This window comes from Myxine glutinosa, chromosome 13, assembly GCF_964187855.1.
Source record: "Myxine glutinosa chromosome 13, kmMyxGlut1.1, whole genome shotgun sequence".
NCBI lineage: Eukaryota > Metazoa > Chordata > Myxini > Myxiniformes > Myxinidae > Myxine > Myxine glutinosa.
The window spans coordinates 77,782,741-77,795,504 of NC_136273.1; the positions used below are offsets into that span (position 1 = coordinate 77,782,741).

The 12,764-nt window shown below is 42.5% G+C and overlaps 1 protein-coding gene across 1 annotated transcript in view; it reads left to right on the top strand.

Moving 5' to 3' along the window:
* Positions 1–4,512, top strand: part of IFT52 (intraflagellar transport 52) — a 42,811-nt gene extending 38,299 nt beyond the window's left edge. Inside the window, exons 14-15 of the mRNA XM_078767678.1 lie at positions 4,067–4,212; positions 4,325–4,512. Coding sequence (XP_078623804.1) covers positions 4,067–4,212; positions 4,325–4,375 — 197 coding nt within the window. The 3' untranslated portion in view covers positions 4,376–4,512. The remainder of the gene's footprint in view (positions 1–4,066; positions 4,213–4,324) is intronic.
* The last annotated feature ends 8,252 nt before the right edge of the window (positions 4,513–12,764 follow it).

Genomic DNA, 12,764 nt, shown 5'->3' on the forward strand with positions numbered 1-12,764 from the left:
TGAAAAATAAGCGAAGTACCAACTTCTAATCTGGTGTGTGGGTGTATCTAGGCATAAGGAAGAACGCTATTGAAAATTGGGTCGTCACGTCAAAATCCAAGATGGCCACCACCATATATATGTCTGAACCTTGTGAGCGAAATATCTTGAAAAATAAACGAACTACTAACTTCTAATCTGGTGTGTGGGTGTATCTACGCATAAGGAAGAACGCTATTGAAAATTGGATCGCCACGTCAAAATCCAAGATGGCCGCCGCCATGTATGTCTGAACCTTGTGAGCGGAATATCTTGAAAAATAAGCGAAGTACCAACTTCTAATCTGGTGTGTGGGTGTATCTAGGCATAAGGAAGAACGCTATTGAAAATTGGGTCGCCACGTCAAAATCCAAGATGGCCGCCCTGCGTCTTCCACTTTGTCAACTCGCGTCACTTCACCAACGGGGGACCTAGGCGTAACGCTTGTTCATTCCGGCAAGTCCTCGGTCTCTGACCGATTTCTAGTCTGTTTGTTTGTCTGTCTGTTTGTGCGCAGTACTACGTCTACACCGTTGCACATAGAATCGCCATACTTTACACACATATTTGTCTTGCCCTGGAATAGACTGTGCCCAATTTTGAACTCTCTCGGCCCAAGGCCTCCATTATGACGTCATAATTTGATAATTCGACAAGTACAAAACTTCATCCAATCAAGATGCAATTTCTTGAGCAACATGATGGCATAAACTGGTGGAGAAAAAAAAAATGATGACGTCATCGGTCACGTGGTTCGGCCACCATCTTGGAAAAACTGAAAAACTTTGCACCTCTATATCTCTGAAAGTGCTGGAAAAAAAAATTGAGACATGGCTCATTGTAAAGAACTCTCCATGGGGAATAAAATATGTTAATGATGATGTCATAGGTGCCTCCATTATGACGTCATAGGGCAAGTACAAAACTTCATCCGATAAAGATGAAATTTCTTGAGCATAATCTAAGAATAAATTTGTTTAGAAAACAAATAATGATGACGGCATCGGTCACGTGGTTCGGCTGCCATGTTTGTCCAAAATCGCCGATAAAAAAGTACATTCCGGCAAGTCCTCGGTCTCTGACCGATCCTTCATTTGTTTGTCTGTTTGTCCACACAGAATAAATATGATTTTCTCTGTAACCGTTGGTCCGATGGACAGAAAAGTTTCACCATGGGTGCAACTCCACCTGTAGAATTTTTAAATTAAAATTATGACGTCATAGGTCACGTGGTTCGGCCGCCATCTTGGAAAACCGAAAAAATTGCACTTCTATATATATGAAAGCGCTGCATAGAAAAAATTGAGACATGGATCATTGTAAAGAGCTTTCCATGTGGAATAACATATGTTAATGATGATGTCATAGATGCCTCCATTATGATGTCATAATTCGACAACTACAAAACGTCATCCGATCAAGATGAAATTTCTTGAGAATCATCTAGAGATAAATTGGTGGAGAAAAAAAAAAATAACGATGACATCGTTGGTCACGTGGTTCGGCCGCCATATTTATTTTAACTCAAACGCCTTAAAAACCACTGAAAACACGTCCTGGCGAGGGTCTGCAATCTCTGATTGCTCTTTCTTGTTATTACTTGCAAAATCAAAGATTTTTCAAGTATATTGGTCGGTTGCATTTGTTCTGAGTGCCTCACTGAATTGGGAAACCAACTATTTTTGAGGTCAAAGGTCAATGCAAGATCAAACTTCTAAAATCATCAATTTATATCTGAAAAATCATCACTTTTAATCATATTAACTTGGTAGTTAAACAGCAATTACATAGTGCATCACTGATTTGTGAAACCAACTATTCTTGAGGTCAAAGGTCAACTCAAGGTAAAACTTCTAATATCAATTTTAATCTGAAAAATCATCACTTTTAATCATATTAACTTGATAATTAACCAGCAATTACCTAGTGCATCACTGAATTGGGAAACCAACTATTTTTGAGGTAAAAGGTCAACCAAGGTAAAACTTCTAATATCATCAATTTTCATCTGAAAAAATCATCAATTTTAATCCGATTGACCCAAGCTTTGATTAAGATCGTCATTTATAATCTAAATGAAATAGACAATTTGATGTGTCCATGGCAAGTTTTTATTTTGGGGAGGGGTGGATTCTCTGCATGACATCTTCTTGTGTTATGTCGTGATGCATTCTATGTTCTAGCTCCTCCACGAGCCTCGACATTGTACTCAAAAAGGAGTGCAACCAGCCTTTCCACTTCAAACAGCTGGCTGTAAAGGCTATTTTCTCATCCATTCAAGAGCCAGGGTGTTGTCTTGTCCTATCTCCGTTTGTTTTTTGTCCTCACCCAGCCTAGATAGCCATGTGTAGTGGAAATTCTCCATTAAATTGGCTGACTATCTATCCCATAAAGCTGAATGGGAAATGAGGAACTGGTTACCTCCTCCCCCGAAGGTGGACGGAGATTAGTTATTGTTACGTTTGTGGGGGTAGGTGAAGAAATACCTTAGGAAAGTCAGGAATGTGTAGGTATTAGTATGGACCGTGTGACGTGAAGAAAAAGAAGCCATCTCGATGTACATAAGCAGAGTAAATGTTCAGTTTAAGTGTTTGCATGCCGCCACAAGGAGGGTGGTTTTGTGCTAATTAATTATAGGGCATATGGTTAATAATCCCCAGTATGTATTGCCTCCCTGTGATTTTTCCCTAATGTTCTTATAAAACTCAGCCGGCTAGACAATGGACTCATTCACTTACAATGCCACCAGGGCCGACAGAAACAGCATTTGCCGATCGGCAAGTAAACCCCGACGTCATCCGAATATTCCCGAACAGAGATTAGACTCCGCCCTCCGATGACTCGTGATGAGGAGTGCACGCCCCGAGCTCCGTGACTGGTTAAGAAGCCATGGAGCGATGAACAGAGCTCAGTGATTAGACAGAGTGTGACGTCAGCGGTCGAACGTTCGAGAGGGAGAAGAAGACATCTCGCCCTTGCTCGCGCTCTTTGTTCTTGGTCGTGTGAGGGAACAGCTGCGTTTTCGTGCCCGGGCTCGCTGTGGAGTGATTTTGGAGCCTTTGTGAATTGTTGGCACCGTCAAGGAAGCGATTGTCTCGGCTGTCGAAGAGGAGCCAGAAAGCGACGCTTCGTGGGGCTCGTGGCTGTTCGAATGGAGAGAGGAGCGACCGAGGGCCGCCTCCCTGAGTTACCTCACATTTGTGGCACGGCGGAAGAGCGATTCGGTGCCATCTTGCTCCCGTCGACAATCAGGCCGTTGGCTGAACTGCGGGACCCGTTCAACGACCACCAAGCATCCAAAAGTCCTCGTTGAGGCTGGAGCTGAATGCCGGCCGACATAACACAATTCATTTTATTTTATTTCTCCCTGTGTCTACAATTGAGTCCACATGGAGGGTCCCTCACCTTAGCATATTACTATTAGTTTTTACCTCAACATTTTTATTGTCTTTGTATTTATTTTCATTAAATCATTATTTGTTGAATTTTACTTTTTTTTGTCTTGTTTCGTTTCTTTGTTTGTGGGTTCAGAATAACCCAGTGTTGGCCGTCCGATCAGGTAAGGCTTTGGTCCCTGCCCCGCACGCGCCAGAAATAATCCCGCCAAGTTCGGGCATACGCCTCGGAGTTAAAGCTCGTTTCGGTCATCCGTCACCCAGAGGTCTTAACCCCGGGGACACGACATTATGTTTTCAACCCTGTCTCTCTGTTTGTGAGCATGATATCTCAAAGTTATGTACGGATTCGGCCAAAACCTGGGGGACAGGTTGTGTGTGACAAAGCCAAATTGATTAGATTTTGGTTAAGGGCCAGATGTAGATCCAGCCTATCTGTGGGATACAAAACATAAACTGCTCAACTTGGTGGAGGTATGCACTCTACCGAGTGCCATTCTAGTTTTACTGGTGAATTCTAGTATATTTTACTCCGATGACGAGTCAATGCTCGAAATGTCAGCTTGCGAAAATCTCGATCAACATTCTGTTAATTTCATTCAATATCCCACAAAGCTCAATGGTTTTGTGCTGAACCAGCTGGCGTTTCTCAGGCTCCGATGCGGATCTGGACCTGTATGTTCGACGGTGCGGTGACATTCTGGGCGTGTCGAACGAAATCCCACCGGATACACGAGACTCACGGCACGTCCTGGAGCACATCTTCCTCCAGCTGATCGAGTTCAAGAAACTGAATCGGGTTTGATACCTTCATACTTTGCCTTTCATCATTAGATTTAATGGTGTTTGTCTTTACATAAATTGTGATTTTTGTTAAAATATTTTTTTTCTAATTTGTTTTCCACCCAAAGGAATTGAGAATGAACACACCTGATGAATCTCTGAGGTTTGATCTGGACTGACACACTCCCTCAATGATCGTATTACTATGAGAACAACAAATACTCAAGAAAGTAGATAATCCATAATGTGGATTAGTTTTAATCTGAAGTTTTAATCCATGATGATGTAAATATTTGGATTAAAGTATCAACCTTTGTATGCTTTAATTGTGTTATTCACACCACGTGCATCTTTTTCCAGCACGTGTTGATAAGGTTTACTTTTTATGTTTGCCTTTTTAGTTAGCCTTTATTTATTTCCATGTATATTGTCTCATTGATCTTTACATAGGGCTCCAAAATAAACTTTTTTAGGGTGCCTTGCCCGGGCACCATTTTTTTGTAATTTCCATTTTCGGGTTGGGGGGTGGGCGGGGGAGGGAGCAAGCTCTCTGATGTCAAATTTTGGATGACCAAAAATAATAAAAAGAAAAGAAACACATCAACCAGTCTTTGTTTAATTGAGTGAAGCAGAAAATGTCTATTTCTGAAAGATATTTATTTAGATTCAACGTCATCATCACTATGTTAGAAGAACACAGACTTTACACTGATACCGGAATTAATATAAGCCACAAAACAACAAGAAATATGCAGTGGTGCTGTTTGTCAAAATTGATGATTTTAAAGAAATAGTGGTTGCCTGGAAGAAGTAAAGGGTGGGCCATTTATCCATTCCCAGTTTTGAATCCCTGTAATTCTGTTGCTAAGAAATAAAATCAAACAAAATATTTACAGGATATAGGTACATATTTTTAAAAAATTTGGATATTTTTATTGTCCCCCGTCGCACCGTGGAGCGAAAGGTGGACTATGGTTTTCCCCTCCGTCCGTGTGTCCGTCCGTCCGTCCTTCCGTCCGTCCGTGTGTGCGTGCGGGCGTGCGTACGTGCGTGCGTAAGCGAAGGACCGCATTCGAATTTGGTGTGTGGGTGCAACCCACGTCAAAATCCAAGATGGCCGCCGCCATGTATGTCTGATGCCATGTATGCCTGACCCTTGTGAGCGGAATATCTTGAAAAATAAGCGAAGTACCAACTTCTAATCTGGTATGTGGGTTTATCTAGGCATAAGGAAGAACCCTATTGAAAATGGGGTCGCCACGTCAAAATTCAAGATGACCGCTGCCATGTATGTCTGACGCCATGTATGTCTGAACCTTGTGAGCGGAATATCTTGAAAAATAAGCGAAGTACCAACTTCTAATCTGGTGTGTGGGTGTATCTCGGCATAAGGAAGAACGCTATTGAAAATTGGGTCGCCACGTCAAAATCCAAGATGGCCGCCACCATATACAGTATATGTCTGAACCATGTGAGCGAAATATCTTGAAAAATAAACGAACTTCCAACGTCTGATCTGGTGTGTGGGTGTATCTACGCATAAGGAAGAACGCTATTGAAAATTGGGTCGCCACGTCAAAGTCCAAGATGGCCGCCGCCATGTATGTCTGAACCATGTGAGCGAAATATCTTGAAAAATAAACGAACTACGAACGTCTGATCTGGTGTGTGGGTGTATCTACGCATAAGGGAGAACGCTATTGAAAATTGGGTCGCCACGTCAAAATCCAAGATGGCCGCCTTGCGTCTTCCACTTTGTCAACTCGCATCACTTCACCGACGGTGGACCTAGGCGTAACGCTTGTTGAATTCAGAAGTGTACAAAATTAGTTATGAATTTCGATGCGATTTCCATCATTTTTAAGCAGTGGGCATCCTTTCGCAATACTCCAAGAACATTTTCTTGCTCATTCTGACCATAATTTCTCCAAAAGCTACTTTAATCCGCCTTCCAGGTCCTGAATCTTCACTGGTGAAGTTGCGTAAACCTTGCCCTTAAGAAAGCCCCACAAGAAAAACTAGAACGGCACTCTTCGACATTATAATGTCGACTGATATGCCTCTGCCCACATTATTACATCATTATAATACTTGTACCAAGCTTGATTGAAATCCATGCAGCTGTTCTCAAGTTATCACATTTCTACCTGACATGATGTTTGAACTCTTGACCCTAAAATTTAATCTGTATATGTTTACATCATCATACATACCTGTACCAAGTTTTAATTTCAATCCCTTCAGCTGTTCTCAAGTTATAGACCTATTACAGACTTTGACCTTGGACCACAAATCTAATCAGTTCATCTTTACCTCATTATACATACCTGCACCAAGTTTGACGAATGGCGCTTTTCCAACACGGTACCGTACCGTACTGTTACCAAAATCCGTTTTTTTCATTTTTCCATTGCCAAGCGAACTGTACCGTACCTAAGTACCCGCGCTAAATTTGGTTCCTGCTATGGATAGGTACTAATGCTTCAGTCACATTTGGCTCGGCGGCCGTAGGGTCTAAAAAATCTACGGCCACTAGCAATTATAGGGCGGCCGCAGTATTTCCACGGTCACACAATGTAGCAGTCACATATGTTTTTATTTTTCGGGTAGCCGCACGGGGTATTTAGAAATTGTGGAGACCGAAAACGTAGGGGTGCTGTACGGTCTTTGATTTGATGTCGCACGGTGACCTTAGGGCGTCCTTGCGGCGGCCATATAATTTTCAAGGCAGACGCAAGGCAGCCTCAAGGAGCCCGCAAGGCGACCGCAGGGGGGCCCTAAGGCGAACGTGCGGCCAGACGGACGGTAACGAGTGGGTATATATACCAGTTCTTTTTCATATGTATAACAGCACTTACAGTTGTCATGGCTACGGCTTGTCGAATTGCTACGGCCAACCTAGAAATGAAAAAAGTTGTAACTCTGCGCTATAATTCCACGGCGACCCCTACGGCCTGTAAAAGATAGCCATACGCCCTAGGGCCACCCTGGGGCCACCTCAAAACGCTGTGGCCGCCGCACGTTTCTGTCAATTTAGGGGGGGTACGGCCGCCGTATCCTAGTCGTAGAGCAAATGTGACTGAGGAGTAAGCGAGCTGAACCCAGGCCTATGTGTGGAGCTAGCAATACTGGTGACCGTTGATTGGTCAATCACAATCATCAATTCAGGAAGAAAGTGAAAGGTAGTCGTAATGTTACGAGCTATATATGAAGGCTAACGTAAGATACTGTACCTGTATTATTTGCTTGCGCTGACGAATAAGGCCCAAATCTTCGTTGTCGGTCTACATAATTGTCTGCAAAAAGTTTCTTTCTCTTTTTAGCTGTCCTCTTTCTGGCGTCTTTCAGCTTCTTCTCAAACATTTCCTTCTCAAACACGTCCTGTCTCTTTTTGCATTTCGCTAAAAAAAAACTCATGTTCAGATAAATCCAAAACCCGACGAAGAAGTAAAATACAGCTTCATGTTCCTCCATAGTTGCGGAGCTGTTTACAGTTTAGTGTCGCATGAGAAACTAGAACGGCACCCAGTAGAGAGCACACGTCTGCCAGATGAACAGTGTACGTTTTGTATCCCCGAGTAGACCACAAAATCACAATACAGAATCACATTTAAGCAAAATCATCCGTCCACAACTTTTTGAGATATCCTGCTATGTATCGTTTTTGGCCCTATCTCCCAATGTTGACGAATCACTTTAAAAATTCTACCAGCCGGATCCGGATTAGGATCTTCACCAAAATCTAATCATTTCGTCCTTGTCACATACTCTACATGTCTGCCCAATTTCGTCCGAATCCGTCCACAACTTTTTGAGATGTTTTTTTCACAGACAAATGGACAAACAAACAGACAGGGGTGAAAACGTAACCTCCATCCATCTTTGGTGACGGAGGTAATTACGTCACCACAGCAGTCGCGTTTTTTTTTTCGTCACCAGATAACTCCGCCTATTTTCACGGTTCTGTTGTGCGATGGAAAAACGACACAGGGATTACCGTACCGTACCGAACCATACTGTACACTGCCGTACCGTACCGTTCTGTGCAATGGAAAAGCGCCATATTAAGATCCCTTCAGCCGTTCTCAGGTCAGGACCGTACGGCACCCCCACGTTCTCAGGTCTCAGGAACGAAAACCTATCATGGACGGCCGGACAGACAACCTGAAAACATAATGCTGTAATAAAATTTTTTTTTAAATCGCACATGCCCATTGGCATGAAAAAAAATCACACGTACCCATTGGAGTCTGCATGTCCACAAATGGTTCAACCAGACTTTCCCCGACCTGTAGATGTGTCGCGGTTTGCCAAATATCTCTTATCCTCCCCCATCCAAAACCTTGATCTTTTCTACCCCCACTAATTTCGGTCCCCTCGTGTTTTATACCTCTCCCCCACCCACCCACCCCCCTTCCCACGCCTCCTCCCCCCAAGCCCTCTCCATCCCACACTTCTCCCTGCTCTCAAATGTTGTGGTTGTGTGCTTCCCCTTCTCTCCCCATCTTGTCTTCCACTCCCTCTTTTTGTATATTTTGTTTGTCTGGTTGATTTGTTTGTGAAATAAATGTTAGCTCTTTCACGAGCCTCGATTCAGTATACAAAAAAAAAATTTTTTTTAATGCCCTGCCCCCCTTCGTTTGCCAGACCTCACCCTGTGCAGTTTTTTTTGTTGTTGTTTTGTTCTTGTGGGTTTACGCAACTTAAACAGCGACCATTCAAGACCTGAAAGAGTGGATTCAAGCAGTGTTTGGAGAAACTACGGTCCGAATGGGACAGGAAATGGTCTTGGAGTATTGCGAAATGATGCACACACTGCTTAAAAATGATGGCGATCACGCCGAAATTCATAACTAATTTTGTACGCTTCTGAAGTCAATAAAAAAATTTAGCACAAAAACTTTCAATATGTACCTATATCCTGTAAATGTTTTGTTTGATTTTGTTTCTTAGCAACAAAATTACAGAGATTCAAAACTGCGAATACATAAATGACCCATCCTGTACTGGAAAGTTCAAACTTAACCATCTTTTTCCCCAAAAACATGTGGCAACTAAGATCTTGGCATTTGGCATTTGTAGAACTGAATGAAACCTGCAAAGGATAAATAAAGGAAATATATGTCTTCATTCACAAGGAATAACCTTCAGATATATATATATATATATATATATATATATATATATATATATATATATATATATATATATATATATATATATATATATATATATATATATATATATATATATATATATATATATATATAATTAAGATTGAATCACAAACTAAGATACTTTTTATATCAATAATGAAATACTGGCATGTTCAAATTAAAGTATTGTGGTTTGTAGAAACGGCCATATTCTTGTGTCTCGGGCCCATGTAGTGCTGCATACGTTATTTTTAGCTCACCTGGAATGAAGTTCAGGGGAGCTTAGGCCTCAGTCTGTCCGTCCGTCCATCCGTAAACACTTGAAACTTCTTCTGTGAAACCGCTGATGGGATTGCGACAAAATTTGGCACAAATTATATTTGTTATGTTGTGACTAAAGTTTGTTCACGGCATTAAAAAAAATCGGGGTAAAGGTGTCTACCGGGGTCAAAGTGGATCCAGGTTTGACCCCCCAAAAATAGGAATTTGCTTTTTCCTCTGAAACTACACACACTATTTCGATGAAACCTGACCACAACCTTCATCACCCGTGATGTACCAATGCTTGTTCAAGGCATTAGAAAAATTGGGGTCTGAGGAAGTATACGGGGTGGGGTGGGGGGGAGGGGTTTTCCCCCCAAAATAGGTCGTTTTTGTTTGTTTAAAGTCTTATGATTATGTTCGTGTGATTCTACCTGCTGCCCTGTCTTCTAGCAACCATTGAAATTGGTTGAAAATACCTTCAGTCAGTGTAGTATGCTGTTTATTCTGCCAGGTGAGTGCCAAGGGTATTGCCCCTATGTTTTATCGAGCTGTTAGGTCATATATTGATCTACTTGCTTGCAAGGTCATATATAGATAATGCAAGGGTGTGCCAGCAGAGGGTGCTATGGTGTGAAAACATTCGCTCCAAATGTAGATCTTTGGCTCTGAGCCAATAGCCTTGCCACAACTACTAACAATACAGCGACTTCCTTATCAGCTCCAATTCATCTCACATTATTTTTAGTGTTGGCTGAGAGGGAAATTGTTTTTGGTCAAGTCTTTCAGGAACCGGTTGGTCAGGTCTCAGGTCGACTGAAGGCGGCAGAAATCTGGAATTTGTTCAGGGTATATACAACTTTATGTATGGATTCTAAAGGCAGGCTGTAAAATTCTAGGCATTTTACTCATATTATGGATATTCAGCACACTGCTGACCATGGTATATTGAGGACATCTATTTATTATGGACGTATGGGGCAGGGGCAAGGATGTCACAAAAATATTGGGGGAAGGGTTCGAGACAGGAAGGGTACAAGAGAGAAAACAAAGTTAGGGCAGTTGGAAAAGAGAGGAGAGAGGTTGGGAATATATTGAATTAATGAGAGTGGAAAGAAGGAGGATGTGCAGTATGTGTCAAACAGTGACATGGGAGAGGGGGTGTGGGGTGGAATACTTTTCCATCTTGCACATACAATGGAATTGCACCGACAGATTCAGCGCATCAGTACCTTCTTTATTGTACCTCATTAGCATACTAAAATATGCAACTTTGTGCCCATCCTTCATTCTGACCATGATACATTAGGTAATTACTTGCCCACTTTCAACCAAACTTACCAGGGGGACTATGGGGTCACACCATGGAGGGTGCAGTGACTTAATGTGCCCTCTTCCCTCCGTCCCAAGGGGGTTTTTAATCCCTGTGTTGAGGTGTATAAATAGCTTATTGTGTCGCTTCGTGGGGCATGCCTGAATGAATGAATGAATGATCGTTTTAAGGCCATTTTCCCCGCTGGAGCGGGGGTTAGCCTTGCGGCCCCATGACAATCATGGTTCCCTGTTTGAGGCAATGTTTTTATGGCCGGATGCCCTTCCTGACGCCAACCCTTGGTTGCCTCTTACAATGCGCAGGGATACGGTGTACCTATTCTAAATCGGGGTACACACCGGGATCATTCATCCCAGCAAGCTGGTACTCAATTTGCCGACCTCGGAAGGATGACAGGTTGAGTCAACCCCCCTGGCGTTAATTCAGCGATCGATTGGGATTCAAACCCAGGATCCTAGGATCCCAAGCCGGCACCCTAACCGCTAAGCCAACACCAGGCTCTGGTGTTGGGGCATGCCTGTCGGAAGTAAAAGTTGTGATAAGCACAAACTGCAGTATTGAATCAGTTCTGTCCTACATTTGATTGCCTTTTAAACAGACACTGCTGCTGTTTAACACTAAACTGAAAATAATTTGGAGGAAAACCCCATGTCCTTGAGGCATTCTATGCTGATTATGCCTCCCACAGACCAACGGGCCCCAGCCGTTTCAATTTGATTGGGTAGGCCGCAATGATCTTCTTCAAATAAAAGTGCTGAAATGAGTTTATGCATGAATGATGTATCCCATTGCCTGTCCAATGTTTCTAGCCATCAGATTATATGTGAACTGCATATGGATTCTTCATAATTTGTGTCTCGGGGCCTCATATGTGATTTACTGTATCTTGGCTATTGCTTGAAGTGTGACATGCAATATTGCCCCCAACACTCTTGTGGCCCAATTGTGACATTTATTCAACCCATAACCCCATTCCTAACGGTCGCTAGCATTGTTTAATATTCACCTGAGGGAAATCTGGTGACAATTGGACGTACTTCCACATGGGCAGTGTATAAGCTGACATGGTCTGCACACCTAACGGAAGTAAAAAATTATTACAACTAGTTCTTATATTATAACCAATCTAACCAGTCTTTACACCATCCATTAAGTGCATACAAGGTCTGACTCTTCCTTCTCCTCCCTCAACCATCCCCAGCATGGATGACTTCTCCAGACTTTTGTTCTCTGTTCGCATGATGTGTTCAAAGTATGACAGTTTCTGCTTTAGCATCAGTGCTTCTAATGTACATGGTGGTATAATTTATTCAAGCTTTGTTTGTTCTTTTTGCCTTCTGCGGAATTTTTAACATTCGTCTCCAGCAACCCTTCAAAACTGTCACTCTTCCTTTCTTCTTCACTGTCCATGACTCACATCCATACATTGTTAATGGCAATACCAGAGCATTCACCAGCCTCCTCTTGTTTTGTTTTGTCACATCTTTGTCTTTGCAGATCTTTGTCAATCCTGACATTGTTGTCCTGCCCAACACGAACCGTCTATTAATTTCTTCCCCACATTCTCCACTCGCTTCAATGTTATAACCCAGCAATAACATTGCAGATGGAGGAAATGTTGCTGTGTGCAGAGTGAACTCCATTCAATGTACAATGTGCGCTGAGTGGGTTCATCAAAAATGTAGTGCTTTGAGAGGGTCATTAACCAGTGTGGCAGCTACATTCAAGTGTAAGGTGTGCACAGAGGGAGCTGCAGATGGAGGAAATGTTGAGTTGGATCTTGAAGATGGCATGAAACTGCAAGGTGAGAAAACATTT